The 17159-nt window shown below is 37.3% G+C and overlaps 2 protein-coding genes across 2 annotated transcripts; both read left to right on the forward strand.

The window, feature by feature from the left end:
• Positions 1 to 710: 710 nt before the first annotated feature.
• olig4 (oligodendrocyte transcription factor 4) lies at positions 711 to 1733 on the forward strand. The gene has a single exon (XM_065297500.1). It carries the CDS (start codon positions 785 to 787, stop codon positions 1535 to 1537), a length of 753 nt encoding a protein of 250 aa, XP_065153572.1. The 5' UTR covers positions 711 to 784; the 3' UTR covers positions 1538 to 1733.
• A 6554-nt stretch (positions 1734 to 8287) lies between these two features.
• On the forward strand, positions 8288 to 16484 carry bsdc1 (BSD domain containing 1). The gene is made up of 11 exons (XM_065296150.1): positions 8288 to 8383; positions 9137 to 9194; positions 9743 to 9859; positions 9984 to 10151; positions 10451 to 10505; positions 10621 to 10736; positions 10848 to 10916; positions 12168 to 12255; positions 13912 to 14331; positions 15195 to 15298; positions 15385 to 16484. The coding sequence occupies exons 1-11, from the start codon at positions 8373 to 8375 to the stop codon at positions 15415 to 15417; spliced, it is 1239 nt and encodes a 412-aa protein (XP_065152222.1). The 5' UTR covers positions 8288 to 8372; the 3' UTR covers positions 15418 to 16484.
• Positions 16485 to 17159: the final 675 nt, after the last annotated feature.

Consider the following 17159-nt stretch of genomic DNA (forward strand, 5'->3'; position numbering starts at 1 on the left):
TGGTTTTGTGTTGACACGGTTTGTATAAGTGTTAAAGTGTGCAATAGAGATGTTAATGACTCCACTAAAATCAGTGCAGTTCTGCTGGATAATAACTCTCAAACTGCCCCTCCCCTGCCCTCCACAGGGGCATTTCACAGGCTCTTCATACCCTATAGTGTCTTATGGAATTTAGACTGCCAGTGCCAAGTTAAAGTGTCCCTAAACTGTCTTTAATTCAAGTTTAATTCAGGTTTACACAACTCAACAAGAGAGAGAGAGAGAGAGAGAGAGAGAGAGAGAGAGAGAGAGAGAGAGAGAGAGAGAGAGAGAGAGAGAGAGAGAGAGAGAGAGAGAGAGAGAGAGAGAGAGAGAGAGAGATTTATGTATTCTGGTTTTAAAGACTACAATAAATATGTATGATAATCACATTTTGCATACATTTTTTTAGCTATAGCATCTATTTTTTAATCATTCTTTTGCATGTATGTTTGAATGCTTTTGGAGTCTGTGTACACATGTGTGTGTGTGTGTGTATGTGGAGGTGGGGTGTATACAATGCTTTTGGGGCAGATGAGGGGTGTGTGGGGGTGAAAGTGTGTCCCCTCTGTCATTGGCTCAGCGCCTAATGTCACATTATGCGTCTCATTGTGTCTTTGTGGTGTTGTGGGGTATAAATGCAGCCCCCTTGATGTTCACACACACTCGTACTGCAGACCTTCAAGCTGAACTGTCAGATCAACGCGGATAAAAGAAACACTGCATTTAGGCTGAAAACTTTCTGAAAACAGATTTTTTTGAAAAGATGGAGTCGGACACAGCTTCCACATGCAGCCGATCTTCTTCGCCTGACCTGGCCGTGGACTCCGCTGTTGGCTCCTTCTTCTCCAACAAGATGTTTCAGGCGTACTGTGGAGACAGAGAATCAGCGCAGATCAGGGCTGAAAAGGGTCTCGAACGGCCGCAGGATTTGAAGAACCGGGCACGAGCAGAGCTCCCCAAAGAGGACGGGCAGGATTTGCGTTTGAAAGTCAACAGCCGTGAGCGCAAGCGAATGCACGACTTAAATCAGGCCATGGACGGGCTCAGAGAGGTGATGCCCTACGCACAGGGTCCATCCGTACGCAAACTTTCCAAAATCTCCACCCTCCTACTCGCCCGAAACTACATCCTCATGCTGTCCAGCTCTTTGGATGAGATGAAGAAGCTCGTTGGTGATGTGTACGGAGCGAACGCCCAGAGACACGCAGCCAGACGAGTTTTACCCCCAGCCTCGAGTGCACCTGTCCCACAGATGCCTCTACTGTCCCTGCACTCTCTGACCTCGGCCGCTTCTCTCCAGCACACCTCCACATCGACCATGGCTCAAGCCCCACACTCTCCACCCACTGCTGGTTATTTGGGGTTCCCTGCTCCTCCTCTCCCTACACTGCTGAAGGACCCTCTTCACCTCTCCAGCGGCTACAGGCATTTCCCTGGCATGCCGTGCCCGTGTTCTCTCTGCCAGCCTCTTCCCGCTTCCACGGCCAGTCTTCACAGCCTCTGCATGGGGAAATGATTCAGGCTGGAGTCGGCCAAAGTTGAATTATGAACTTGGGATGAATGCAAAAACATCTGGGGGGGTCAAATATGTATACATGTAAATGTCCTGTACAGATTTTTTTTAACAAGTTGCTGCTATTTTTGTAATGAAGTATGTTTTGTAACGCTATTTCTGCCTAAAAGTGGTTTTGAATAGTCACTGTATGAACATACTCTAGACGCTTGTATTTTCTTTGTTGCCAAATGAGAACTGAAAATGTATAGTTTTGTTACAGCTCACGGTTTCTTAAATTAAAATCTATTATTATAATGAAAAAAAAATCTCTGCTCGTTTTTTTTACTTTATATTTGAACAATCAATTTATCATTACATTTCTTACTTTTTTTAAAGCTGCAACCCGTAACATTTGCATTGAAACATAAAATTGCAGGTTACTTTTTTACATTTGTTAAAAAACAAAATCCACACCGATAGCTTAAAGGGATAGTTCACTTTAAAATAAAAATTCTGTCATCATTTACTCATCCTCATGTTGTTATAAACCTGTATGAATTTATTTTTTCAGATGAACACAAAAGAAGATATTTTAAGAAATTATGTTTATAAACACACAGCATATAGTGTCCTTTGACTTCCATAGTAGGAAAAAATATTTTGGAAGTTTTGTGATAAATGATGAAGAAAATATTTTGATAAATAATGGAAAGCACACAGTTGATGGTACCCATTAAATTCCATCATATTTTTTTATTCCAATGGACATTATATGCTGTGTGTTTACCATCATTTCTCAAAATATCTTTTTTTGTGTTCATCAGAATAAAGAAATTCATACAGGTTTAAAACAACATGAGGATGAGTAAATAATGACATCATTTTCATTTTTGGGTGAACTATCCCTTTAAATTATAAATCATGTTTATTAACTTACCATCTTGAATTATGGTATTGTAAGAAGAGAGATTGAACATTGATTATTCATGTAAAAACTGGGGGGGGGGGGTACCCTTTAAAAAGGTCCTAATATGTACCATTAGGAACAAATATGTATACATTTGGTACCAATATGTACCTTTGAGGTACTAATATGAACTCTTTATTTTAACCCAAAAGTTACAGATTATGTTACATGAACATAATATAAATATGCATGAACAAATATACATACAATAATTAAAACTGAAATAATGGGGAACCAAAAATGGTCGAGATGACATCTGCTCACACACTTATTCTAAGATCATTATAATACATATGAATATAAAACACGTCCATATGTGTTCATCCTGACCGACACCATTATAACAATATTGCTTGCAACCTGTTTATGCTTTTAGCATATGCTAACAAACACGTGCATCATTTCAGCCCGCTATAAAATGCTGCTTCGGCCTAAACCATCTGTACTGGGACTGGTTAATGTATGAGACGAGGGACAGCCAGACCGCTCGGAGCCCGAGGCCTACGCTCACCCATCAATCAGAGAGAGGGAGACGCAAGCTGTCGCCAGGTTGGCGCGTCAGCATTGTGCAGAGCACGCAGGGGACAGGCAGCGACTCTTTTCATGTTAGCACAGGAAGATTTGTCACTGTCCAATAAAGCTGCGATCATATTCAGTCCGGGCACACCGGGAGTCACTTTCACCAGGGCCCCTGACAGCTGTGCTCACCATCATTTTTTAGCTGGAGAGATCGCCGAGGAATCTTTCACTCTTTGGTCTTTTGATATCGCCAGTGGTTGGAGATAAAGGTGTTGAGACAGATTTACAAATTTAAAGAATAGGAGCATCAGAAATTAACCAGGGCTTGAGGCAAAACTACCACCAGAAGTAAAAAATCACCCCTGATGCTTAAAACTTCAAGGGATTTGAAACGTCAACATATGTGATACATCTGTATCCCATACTATTAATTGTATTTGCTGGGCTGTAAAATAGTTGTTTTTTATGAAACCCTTTCTTTTTCCTTGTACTGTAATTTTTTGTTTTTGTTTTGCTGCTTTAAAGGCGAGGTGCATGATTTTTGAAAAACACTTTGGAAAAGGGAGTTGGGCCAAGAACCAAAACACACTGTCTACTAACCAATATCGTTGACTGGGTTGCGTATATGTGGGACGGGTCTATGAAATGAAGGTCCAGATTCTAGGGGCGTGTTTGTTTAGGTGATATCAAATATCAACATTGGCTTTCAGAGATCATGCACCCCACCTTTAAGTCAACCTGATCTCACAAGAAGTTTTACGAGTTGGCAAATTTGTATGAATTAGTGTGACGTTAACTGTGCAAAAACGTACAATAATCATAATAAACAATTACGAAACCCCACCCCTAACTCCAACGTCACAGGGTACAAAAATGTACAAATATGGTGGTACAAATGAATACAAATTATGCACCTCGTAAAATACGTACCAATTGCCATGAGAAAGCGTTGGTATAATCTGTTTTTTTTTACACATACGCAAGCATACGCGCATTAGTTAATTTGACTTATACACATGCACTAATGTCCGATGCATCTGCATTGCGACAAATTGCAATACCTCTCATAGCATGAATAGTCCTATACGTGCATGCGCGACCAGTTTCAAAAATCAAGTACAGTACGCGTGTCCTCTGATGACGAAAATTGGGTCATGCGCACTATGCGCTGACCCTTGCGTACGCACAAAAAATGGACCATACTTCGACTTTTAAATGTTTAAGTGTAATCAATTTTGCTTCAAAAGTCATTTCAAATTAATATTTTAAATTTTGGCCATTGGCAAGTTGCTGCAACTTAAAAAAGTTGAAATTGTTTTGATGAACTTAAATAATTTTAAAACTAATGTAAAAAAAAAAGGTAAAATAGTAAGTTGAAATTACTTGAAACTATTTGATAGTACTTAAAAATTTGTTATTGTAGTTGAGCTCACCAAAAAATAGACAACCACTGTCCAGACAAATAGACAGACAGACAGACAGGAAATACATTTTAGACATTTTGCACTCACATGGTCAGTAAACAAGACTAGTCTCATGTTTTTTTTGTATTTTCAAATTGCAGGATGTGTTGGAAATATTTTCTATGGTAATTTATTGAATATGCTAACCCCAGAATATACTTTTATAGTCTAAAATCCTTTGGAAATCCATATTTTATTTATTTATTTATTATTATTCTCATTGTTTTATTTTATATTTTATATTTTATTTTATTTTATTATTTAACTGGCTGAAGAATTTATCATAATATTATTACATATAATTATTTATTGAACATTAATTTATTTTAACATACACAGTATCTGTTGCTTTTAATGACAGACACTGACAATGCTCCCCAGAGGAAGTACCTTTTAAAAAAGCCATAATATGTACCATTTAGGTACTAATGAACTCTTTGGTACCAATATTTCCACTAATGTGAACTCTTTACATTCAAACGTGTACTTTTTTGAAAGGGTATGGTACCAGTGTTCCTGGTTGGGTCCAATCTAAACATGTTTAAAATGTTGTCCACATTTGACCTAACCAGGGTTGTTTACAGTGATTTTACTACAGTGAATGTGGTATTAGCACTTCCCATGGTAAAGTTATTTGCCTCAAGTGCTTAAATCCACCGTAGCTTTCAGCGGTTAATTTACCAACACCGCTGCATAATTGAGAAACAAACATATCAGGAAACATTGACAGAGTGCCAGTGGACAGCGTGCAAGATTTGGAAATCCAATATTTGTTTAAACTTGAAATCTTCATTTGCTCGAACTTGGTTTTACACAAACAGCGCACAGTTTGAGACCGTCAAGCGTGAAAAATACACATTTCTCTTCACAGGAATCCCGGCCCGACGAGTGAAAGATCAGAGGAGAGATGAAGAGATGTTCTCCTCTACTCCTCTCTTCTCCTCCCTCTTTCTCTCACCCTGAATGGAAGAAAACAATAGCACTCGCTCCGAGCACAAAAAGAGGGTGCAGGGGGCAGCCCGTAACACAGCCCACTCTTTATGCCCTTTTCTCTAGCTCCGTTTCGGTGCGGTTAGCGGCCCGGTCGGCCTACAGAGGGCCCTGACACCCCAACGGCAACACAAAGACGCTTAGCTCCTTATTTATGGGCCCATTGACAGCGCTAAAGAGCTCCTGTCAGGGGCCTGCTCACAGTCAGCTGGTGAACGTCCCAGCGGGGGAAGGCAGCTGCCATCCTGCCCAGAGAAGAAGTGCCCTCAGCGGGTCCCTGCGGCCCCCCTGTGTAAGGGCCCCCCCTCCAGGTCCCAGGCACAGGTGGGTATGGGAAGCTGAACACATTGTGGGGATTACTGGGATCTGTGGCTCAGCCTGCTGCACGGGGATAATTAGACACATTGACTCGTGCAAAAGCTGGTGTTTCCTGATTGGGGCCAGATGGTGACGGTCCATAGAGATATAACAGCATAGTTTGTTTCTGTATGTGTATGAGGATACATAATAAATATAAACATGTATATTAATATATAAAACTTATTACAATTATGTTTTTATGGCATATAGATTGCTAGATTTATTAATTAAGTATAAGGGGAATAACCTAAATCCGAGGTGTCTGGATCACAGCATAATTGTGACATAGCAGGATCATCTAATCAATAAATAAAAACGCCTTCTGTGGCCCCCCAGATTTAGACTGACAGAGTTAATTAGGAAACCAAAGGTCCCAATTAATGGGATTGGGGAACGTTCAGGGGACATATTGTGAAACATATTGTTCAGGGTCTGGATAGAGGGAGGCTTCAATTAAGAGAAAGCCGGAGATGGTAGGCTGACCTGATGACATCCCGTTAAACTTCACTTCCTGACGCTTACTTGCTGCTTACTGACAAGCAAAATAGAGCTGGGATGAGGGTCTGGGACACGGTTCTGGGTCTGGGGTCTCAGGTGTGTGGTTAAGCACTCCCATTAGGACTCAACCCATATGGCCTGATCTGAATTCTAATGAGGTGATAAACTCATCGTGTCAATTCTATTATGAGCAAATTCATTTCTTGATTATGTGTTACAGAATGATGAGACAAACTCTCTCCCCTGAGACTTTGCAGCACTTAGGATTTTCTGTCTTATAAACAAACAAACTAATTTGCTAATTTTGACTGACAATTGGACGAAATATAGCTATATACATTTACATAAAAAACAGTGTTAGATATTAATTGTCACAGCTTGTACAGGGTGAAACGAAACAAAGTATCTTAAAAGTTTATTCCTTTTATCATTTTGTTGATAAAAGATAGAGCATGTGACACAACATGACTTTGCAATGCCATGCTAGGTCAATTTTTGTAATTTTTTTTATTGAAAAACAGTATTGAGGACAAAGGTGCAAGGTCACAGTAAAATCATTGTATACATTACATAAATAAAATTAACATGTACATACAAAAAACATGTAAAAAATTTTGTTAATAGCTTAAAGAAAGAAACAGGGAAAATTAAAAAGAGAAAATAATAAGAAAAAATTAAGACATCAAGTTATGTATCAGTTAAAGTGTACAAATTGAAGTCTTTACAAATAAAAGTAGTTTTTCTTGCTTTTTTGTTCCATGAGGATTCAATAGTATTAAGATACATGTTCAATTATTTTAGGAATATTTTAAAAAGTGGTTAAGTGTTGGTGAACTTACATTTGTGCACATGAAATTTGCACAGAAAGTAGATTAAGTTTACAATAAAGCAGTTTTATTTGTAGAATCAGATTCATATCCATAATTATGTTTTTAAAAGTTATTGATATACCTTCTTGAATATTGTATTGTATTAATGAAATAATCATTTTTCCCAGAACTGTCTTGTATAACAACAATTCCAAAATAATGAAATTCAGTTTCAGTTCGAACTTGGCAAAATTATCAATATCAGCTTTATATTTCTTCATGAAATGTTTGGCAAGGTAAAATGTATATATTAATTTAATATATTATAATTTATAATTTATTAATCATTTAAAACTTTATTATTAAGAAAATATTTTTGTTGAAGGGCCAAATTTTGTCACAATTCAAATTATGAAATAATCCACTCCAGTAAGAAATTATAGGTGGTATACTATTTAGAAGAAAATTTGTAATTGTAAATTTTTAATTTTTTGTTCCTTTAATCAGAGAAACAGATCTTAAGAGCTTCTTTTGGTTCAGGAGTGGAGCCATTAATAAATGCTGTATAATTATTATTTGTAAATAACATCTTAATTCCAGATGGTATTGCTTCCATTACAATAGCCAATTGCTTAGGGGTGACAGGTTTATTATATTATGTGTAAGTCAGTAGTAAAACTCTCTTTTTAAATAGCTGGTTCACTAAAAGCAAACCAGTGTTGAACCATTGGTCAAAAAAATCGAGTTCTGTTTTAATGTAAGATATTTCCAAATTAAACACTTATGGGGGGGGTACATTTGCTTATATTTAAAGCCCATGCCAACAATACCTGTTAATAAAAATAATAACCATGCTAGGTCAATACACGAATGACATTTCAATGAGGTCAGACCGGGTGTGTAAGATCAAAATTTTTAAATAATTTACATTTTAATCTGTGTCAGTATTTTGTTAGTCCATGTTTGTGATGTGGGGTAAACTGCGCCGCCTGCTGGCGTCCGTGTGTGTTTTCGCGTTTCATTAAAAGTTTGATCTATTTTGCTTGCCGTACACGTCAGGACGATTGATAAAATATTGTAAAAGTCCATTTGACGAAAAATAAAAATGTACGGTAGTTGTAAGCGTTATATAATTTTTTAAATCACGAATAAATAATTCTAACACTGTTTAATGACAGTTTTATGAATGTTATTTTGACGCGCTTTTAAGGTCAGAGGTCAAACCACACGGATGACGTCATGCGCTAAAGATGGCAGACGGGTGAGTTTACAGCACACAAACATTCTCTTTTTCGAGTGCGTTTATTACATAAATCAACTGTCCGCGTTTATGTAATAACAATAACGCTTTTAACGGCTTAAATTTGCATTATAGATGTGTTTTGTGGTGTTTAATATGATGTGGTTTATTGACGGATTTGAAGTAGGAAGTCGTACGGGGTTGTTTACAAAAATCTCCCAGTCATGAACAAACATGCACGACATCAGCAATGCTATTAGAATAACATTCATATAAATACAGAACAGATATGACTGCAGTATATTGCAGTAAAATATGTAAAAAAGGGGTACAAGGTTTAGTCCAAAGCTTTATGCCATAGATTGTTCCAGAATGTCTGCGTTTAAATTACATAATTTAGATTGTGATCTTGGCATTTTTACATGTGTAATATTAAAACTGGCAGTTGCTTTTTAAAGAAATTGTGCTCATTTATTTGATTAATTAGTAATTGATTTATTTATACCAGCAACCTGTTATTTTTTTGTAATATCCCTGTGACTAAAATAAACTAGCTGCCATCTGCACAAACATAATTTATGACCATCCATAGTCGTTCTTAAAATGACAACAAAGGGTTTTCTTTATTATTCTTATTCTAATGAAATCATCCTTCAGGAAACTGAAAATACAACCCATTTTAGGTTTAATATCTGAAGTTACTACATAACAAGAATGTCTCCTATGTAATGCTTGGTGATTATTAATGACATGAATCATATGTACTGATCTCAGAGAAGGAGGATGGTGGGGAGGCTGGCTAACACAGAGCTTCCAGGCCGTCAAAGATAAGGTGAGACCATGCAGATTGCCATGAAAGTTTGTGCTAAACCTGATGATCTATGTTATCTTAGCATAAGTTATGTTGTCTTAGACTTTTGGACTCAACTTAGGTCAAATCCATTTAGGTGATAAATGCATGCATTGATCAATATTGTTGTTTGTGATTTGCCATAGGCCTACTTCTGTCTATCTAAAACAAACTTTTCTTATTTGGGGCCCGATTCAGAAATAAATAAGTGCTGGCTGTCAAAAAATAAATAATTCTATGTCGTTCACTTTTCCTAGCTACAACCACTTGTTCTACTTGTAAACACGGCGTCGTATGCTTGTGGTTTCATTTGTAAGGCGCTTTAAATTAAAGCGTGTGCTAAATATATAATTGTAAGGTGTTGTGGACAGCATGGCAGTTTTGAATTGAATCAAGGTGTTGCTAGACTGTCATTATGACATTGTTTTAATATTCCGACTAATATGTACCTTGCAACTCCATTTGTTTTTCCTTAGTGTGACGTATTTATGCAAACATTTTTTAGCAAAATGATCTGTTGTCTTTAACAGTCAGCTGAAGCATATGAATTCATCAAACGGGACCTGACCGAATTCAGCAACGTGGTCCAACATGACACAGCATGCTCCATTGTTGCAACGGCGACTGTGGTTAAGAACAAATTGGCAGTAAGCGGACAGTTTTTCTTGATGCCATATTATGAGAGAGAATCCACAAGAAAATGAACTTATTGTGCTTTTTTACTAATGTAGTATTTTTGTGATAAATACAGAGTTGACTTTTTTATTTTAGGTTGAAGGTTCATCGGAGGCCACGGATAAAGTAAAGAAAGGTATTTCTAATATTCTGGGCGTGATCACAGACACTTTGGCCCCTCCCCCAGACAAGACCATTGACTGTGATGTCATCACGCTGGTAGCCACACCCACAGGCACAACAGAGGTGTATGACAGCAACAAGGTCAGGCCTAGTCATCTGTACTAGTCATCTCCTTACTTCTTCTAAGATATTCCTATGTCACTCACTGGGTTCAGTGTTGTGTTTGGCATGAGTCTTGATTGTAGTGTTGAATATGAATTAGTGTGTGTGTCACACACGGCATGTGAAATTTGACCCGCACCTTTACCGCTTATGTAAACTTTATGTAGTCGTATATGCATGGCATTTGTCATATCACCAAGAGTCAAGCTTTAATACGTTTTTGTGAACTGCAGTAGTATGTACAGTATCAATATCAATATTTTTCGATGTGCTCTCAGGCTCGACTCTACAGTCTTCAGACAGATCCTGCTACATACTGCAATGAACCTGATGGTATGTGAATGCTGTTTGTTTTCCCTCTAAAAATGGCATCAGATGTGGGCTGTGTCTTAAATATCTGAAGTATGTTTTTGAGAATTTAAGGTGTAATTGAAATTTCTGTTTCCAGGCCCTCCACAACAGTTTGATGCCTGGCTGTCCAGTTTCAGTTTGGAAGAGAGAAAAACAGAAATTTCTGAATTGCTGGTCAATAGCCCTGCCATTAGAGCACTCTACACTAAAATGGTACAAAACTTTTGTCATTCATAATTTACTCTTTTACTTTATATTGCTATGTTTTTCTTTCTTAGAAAAGTTGTCTCGTTCTGATAGTTGTGTTAATTTTGTTAATCTCAGGTACCTGTAGCAGTTTCCCACTCAGAGTTCTGGCAGCGATACTTCTATAAAGTTTTCCAGTTGGAGCAGGTACAGCAGATGTGCTTAATATTGACTTAAAGGCTTATCTGAACACGTTTAACCCTTCAAACACAAGAAACATAATTACATCAATATGACTGTCATGTGGCACAGCTATATATGTGTTTCCATTGCAGTTTTTTCTTTTATGTCGACAAAAAACTATTCGAAATGGCCGTGTTTCCATTAACCTCTCGCATGCTGATGTTTGTAGGTTTACTAATATCACATCCACCTAATAACACGTAATTTTTAGGCATTATTTTTAACCGAAGAAGACATAAGAGTTTTATCCAAACATTAATGCCAAAAAAGCCCCTTATACTTATACAAGTATGAGGTGTTTCTTGGAGGTAATAGTACATTATATAAAATCAAAATAGATATAGGAGTGTTATCCAAACATTATTGGCAAGGAAAGCTCTTATACTTGGGAGCAGACACGTATTGAGGTGTTTCTGAGAGGTTTTAGTACATACCGCATCTTTAAATAATAATTATGTGGCTTACTTGCATCAGGGGACTTGAAAATGCGAATTAACTGTTTCCATTACAGTTTTTCCTGAAAAACCACCTTATGCGAGCGTAAAACCTTTTTTCAATTTGCGCAATTTACAGGGTAATTGATACACAGCTAATGTCTTTGTTGAGTTTACAAATTTGCTTTTGGTGTGTTGTTTGTAGGTGTGACATCAGACAGATGTAAAGTAGCATGACTGTGCCATCTGCTGGTCCAGATGTGTATCTACAGTTGATTTAGTTGTAAGGGTGTAAACTAGGGTTTCGGTTACACTGCAAGTAATATAACTAAAATGAGCTCTTAGTGTTTTTCGGTCTTTTAATGATGTTACATTTAAAATTGTTATATTTGTGGTGTTTACACCCCTAACTATTTGGCAGGACTTATACATTTAATTAGTTGACTAATGGTGGATTTAAAAATAAAGCCAGGAGTATAGTCTGTTTTTTACGTGTATGTGAACGTACGCGTATGGTCGAACACACAGCCTTGCAAAGTATAGTTTATTTGACTTGTACTGTACACAGACGTTGGACGCATGCGCATTGCGACAAAATGCAATGCATCCACTGCGCTACATACTACATTTTCCTGTAGGTGCATGCACTATTAAAAAAATAATTAATATTGCATCACGCACACTGTACACGAACCCCCGCATAGACGTAAAAAATGGACTATAATTTGTCATTAAGATGTTTGATTTAGTAAAGTGTGTGTGTGTGTGTGTGTGTTTGTAGGAGGAGGCCAGGAGAGTGGCATTGAAGCAGAGGGCAGAACAGACGGCTCACTCTGAGAGTCTGGGATGGGAGGAAGAGGATGAAGAAGGTGTGTACAAAATATGGAATATAGAGCCGTGAAAAAAATTAAGAGACTACTCCAGTTTTGACTTTAATGATCATTTCTACATGTATTACGACCATTTCTGTTGAACAGCAATATAAAAGATGTGATTAAAAATCAGGGTTATTTCATCAAATTTATATTTCTGAAATTTTCCGAAAATACATGTAAAAATATTAGCATTTTGTTATTGAGAAATTAATTTGAACTTGATTTCTCTGCAGTATTCAAGATTTTAAATGCAAATAAAATAATTTTTATTAGGAACTTAGTAGTTGGCAGAAATCATAATTTTACTTGAACGTATTCCGTATTTTCCGGACTATAAGTCGCTTCATAGTATAAGTCGCATCAGTCAAAATGCTTTTTGAAGAGGAAAAACTCATATAAGTCGCACTGGACTATACGACGCGTTAATTTAGAAAATGATTTCACAAAATCCAAGCCGAAGAACGGACATTTAATCTGGAAAGGCAAGTCATTGAACTAAACAATAGCACAGAACAGCAGGCTGAATGGGTGTCCATACATGTTAACGTAACATTAACGTTTTTTACACGATAAACAATAGCATACAGAACATACCTGGGAGGCTGAATAGTCTAAATTAACACGACAAGCCAAATCAAGTTCAAAAAGGTCCCGAAGTCATTCTGCGTCACTGAATTTATTGAATTACATAAATACAGGAGCAGCATAGAGCGGACTCTCGCGGCTATAGACGGTAATGGTTTCTCGTGGTTTATATGAAATACTTTTGATGTATAAGATGCACCTGACTTTTAAGTTCCAGGACCCGCCAAACTATGAAAAAAGTGCAACTTGTAGTCCGGAAAATACGGTACCTATAGACCAATTTCGTCTTTGCAAACAGAGATGACGTTTTTTGTGGGCGGGGCCAAACTGGTTGCAGAAAGTGTGTGTGTGTTTGTGTGTGTTTGTGTGTGTGCTATATTGATATATTTATTAAGTATGTAAACATAATAATTTTAGAACAAACAGGAAAAAGACATAAGCTAAGATATAAGGAAATAAAAAGAAATAATAGAAAACGAAAAAATTATGAAATATTTAAAAAATTGTGATATTATTGCTTTTTCAGATTAAAAAAATCATTTATTCTGAATAAACTATAATTGTAACGTGATAAAAACGCTATAAGAAACACATGGAGGGAACAGACTTCGACAGAACACCGGACATCTTCTCTACTTATTTTCTATTCTAATTATTAAAAGATTTCCAGATGATTTCCTCGCTCCATTATGTCCGTTTTAGGGCTTATTGTAATCATAAACACCTACGTTTATCTTCAAATGATGTCTTCGACAATGGTATTCTATAAAAATGAAAGCCATCTTTTTTGGCATTCTTATTCTGACACTTAACAGCACAACAGGACATTTTCTAGTGAGTTATCTTGCTCTTTTCACTCGTGTCTAATTCATTTCCACTGTTTTTCTGCAACCGCATTGCGCGCGCAGCTTGCAGTGATGTAACTGTGACGTCTACTTTAAATTGGTCTATAAAAGTTCATTTAGAAAAACTAAAAATAATCTTGAAGTCATCTCTTAATTTCCGTGTTTGTATATCAAAATTAAATATATCAACCAAATTTATCAGCTTTCTCTTTTCTTTCAGGTGAGTTTCTCGGGGCAACATCTCCATCTCGCTTAGACTTCACCCCACCTGTTGAGGAGGCACGCGTCCCTGCGGTATCGATAGAATCCACCCCTGAAAGCTCCTCCCCCTCTCAGGTGGTGGTCTCCCCAAGCATCGTAACATCGGACGTGACTCCCTCCGTGAGCAGCGAGAGCATCAGTTTCCCTACCCAGATTGAGAACCAACTAGATCCTGTCACCATCAGAGTGACCCAAACGCCAGCTGCTGAGGAGCAGGTGTCTCTTAAACTCTCAGAGGCCAGTCTGCAGGACACGGTCCCAGAGGAGGGACCCACACAGCGTGAAGAGACCACCAAAGAGGACGCACCTCAAGACCTTCGAGTGTTTGAGCTCAATTCGGACAGCGGCAAATCCACACCCTCCAATAACGGCAAAAAAGGTGAGAGGGAAGAGTGAGAAATGTTACAAATTTGATTCCTTAAAGGCAGTATGGAATCGAAATGACATGTTTTTGGTCTCATTGTGTGCTTATTGTGCAATTGTTCTGAATGTTAAAGGGACACTCCACTTTTTTTGAAAATATGCAAATTTTACAGCTTCCATAGAGTTAAATATTTGATTTTTATCGTTTTGGAATCCATTCAGCTGATCTCCGGGTCTGACGGTACCGTTTTTAGCATAGCTTAGCATAATCCATTGAATCTGATTAGACCATTAGCATTGCGCTAAAAAATAACCAAAGAGTTTGCTGCCTTAACATGGCTGCAGCAGGCGCAATGATATTATGCAGCACCTGAAAATAGTCCCCTGCAATTGAAAGTAACCAAGGGGACTATTTTCGGGTAGTGTGTAACATCACTACGCCTGCTGTAGCCATTTTAGAGCATCAAAGTCCTTGATTATTATGCCAGAATGAGAGTATAGTTCCTAGCCATATCTGCCTAGAAAATCGCAACTTTTAATTTTTTTGTCGGTCTTAGTACACGATGTAACCACAGAAGAGTCAAGTTTTAAATTATGAAAAATATCAAAACTCTTTGGTTATTTTTTTTACGCGACGCTAATGGTCTAACCAGATTCAATGGATTATGCTAAGCTATGCTAAAATGGATCAGCTGAATGGATTCCAAAACGGTAAATACTTGTAAATAAAAACGTTGATGTATAATATCGAGTCTTGCAAAAGTCTCCTTTTCCTTATTGAATATATTGTTTCACTCAGATGTACATTTGCTTGCGTAAGTAAAATAAAGTGTTACCATCTAGTAAGAGTCTGAATGCTGATGTTTGCACTGTGTGCAGGTTCGAGTACAGATGTGAGTGAAGACTGGGAGAAGGATTTTGATCTGGATATGACCGAAGAGGAAGTTCAGCTGGCTTTATCTAAAGTAGACGTAACAGAAGAGGTTTGTTGTTTACAGAATGGGTAACATTTAACTAGAAAGAGTGTTTAGGTATAATAGTAACCTTTATTATGTTATCTTTTAACCAGATGGAGGAAGAGGACTGGGAGAACTGGGAATGAGAATCTGCTGATGGGAATTTCAGGCCGCAAGACCTTGCTGTTCACCAGCTGAACCATGCTTATCTATTTAACTATAAGTGTACGGCCAGACCTGCTCATTCAGCAAGCGGGTCAAAACCTGCAAATGACATTCACATTCAAACTAAACACATGTCTACCGAGGTGATCTGTTCTGGCTAGGTAAAACACTAAGACTGATCAGAGAAAGCAAGTATTGGTAAATGAGGAGAGGTCATTTTTATCTGCCGTATCTAACGTTATTCTTGGGAGAAATGGAAACTATCGACCAGGGTTCCTGATTAGCTGTATTATATTAAGTTGGTCATCATTCTTATAGAATTAGAAAATCCTTCACATGATAATATATGTAAGTTATGTTTTGTTTTTGGCTTCTTTTTCAGATCTTGGTCCTCCTTACGTACTAACACAATCATATGCAAATTATTCTAGCATTGAAAATGGAGTTACGCCTCTCATTTATCATTTAGCTGGTCATTAAGTGTTGTGTGAAAAAACAGGTATGCAAAAGAAAAAAGAAAGTTTATTTCACGAAACACAACCTGTCGCTTCTCGTGATGTGCACTTTATTTTATCTGTCCTTGTCATCTTGTCTTCTCTCTGTATGCTTGTCATGTTACTGCTCAAATTCTGAAATTACACAGAAATATATTCATTCTCAGAATTTCACATAGATGGTCATGGGTTCAAATAGCATGACAGTACTTTATTTAAGGTATTTCTATTTATAATGTTTTTGAGTTAACTCGCTATTCTTTATGTTTAAATTGTTTGCCAATCTGTCATAAAAGAGGGTTTGATTCATTTTTTTATTTTTTATTGAACAACTACTCTGCTTTTGGTAAATCCAGCTCGCACATTAAGATATTGTTAGCTGACAAAAATATACAGAATCTTCGACACAAGTAATGCTGCATGTCTGAAGTGCTTCTTTAGCCCTTTTTTGATTTATAATCTGTTGACAATGTCATCAAGCTTGTTAATATTTTTACAACTATATTGTCTTCTATTTTTCCAATGAGCATCACCATTAAAAGCAATATAATGCTGATGAGTGATTTATTTAAATATTTAATTTACTGTTACTCACGTGTGAGGTAAAACCACCATATTTAAATTGTAACCGCAACTTCAAACAAATACAATAGTTAACCATAAAGACAAACAGACTAAAACTCTTTAGATAAATTAATTAGCTAAGAAGTCATGGCAAATTACCACAGCGCATCGGTGAAACTAACGGTGTGTTTGGACTCATGCAGCGCTGCGCAGACCGATTGGCTTATGACATCAAAATAGCGCGACAATGATTCGAAAGAGGACTGCGTTGATGCTTCAAGTTGCTCTCGCGATACTTTGATGCTATAATATGCCGATCGGTTTGCTCAGTCTCTCATATCACATATGTGACACAATCGCGCATCTCCCTCCAGAGTTGACACATCAAGAGCTTTGATCTTTAAATGTGGCATAGGATGATCATTTCCGATTGGAAATGTGTTGTGAAAAGATCGTTTCCCGCCCACGTGACGCAAAAAGCCAAAGCGTAACGTAAGTGGCGATTGTTTTTTTTCTATGGTTATGATGAGAAAGTCTGATGTTGCGTTTTAGTCATGTGGAAAATCAGATTTGGAAGATGATCTCACACGAACCCCACAAAGTACCGTAATAGTTGCGATTATAATGCTTGTATGGGGGAATATACACTTTAAATTTGCTTTTTG

The sequence above is a fragment of the Paramisgurnus dabryanus genome, chromosome 20 (genome assembly GCF_030506205.2).
Source record: "Paramisgurnus dabryanus chromosome 20, PD_genome_1.1, whole genome shotgun sequence".
Lineage (NCBI taxonomy): Eukaryota > Metazoa > Chordata > Actinopteri > Cypriniformes > Cobitidae > Paramisgurnus > Paramisgurnus dabryanus.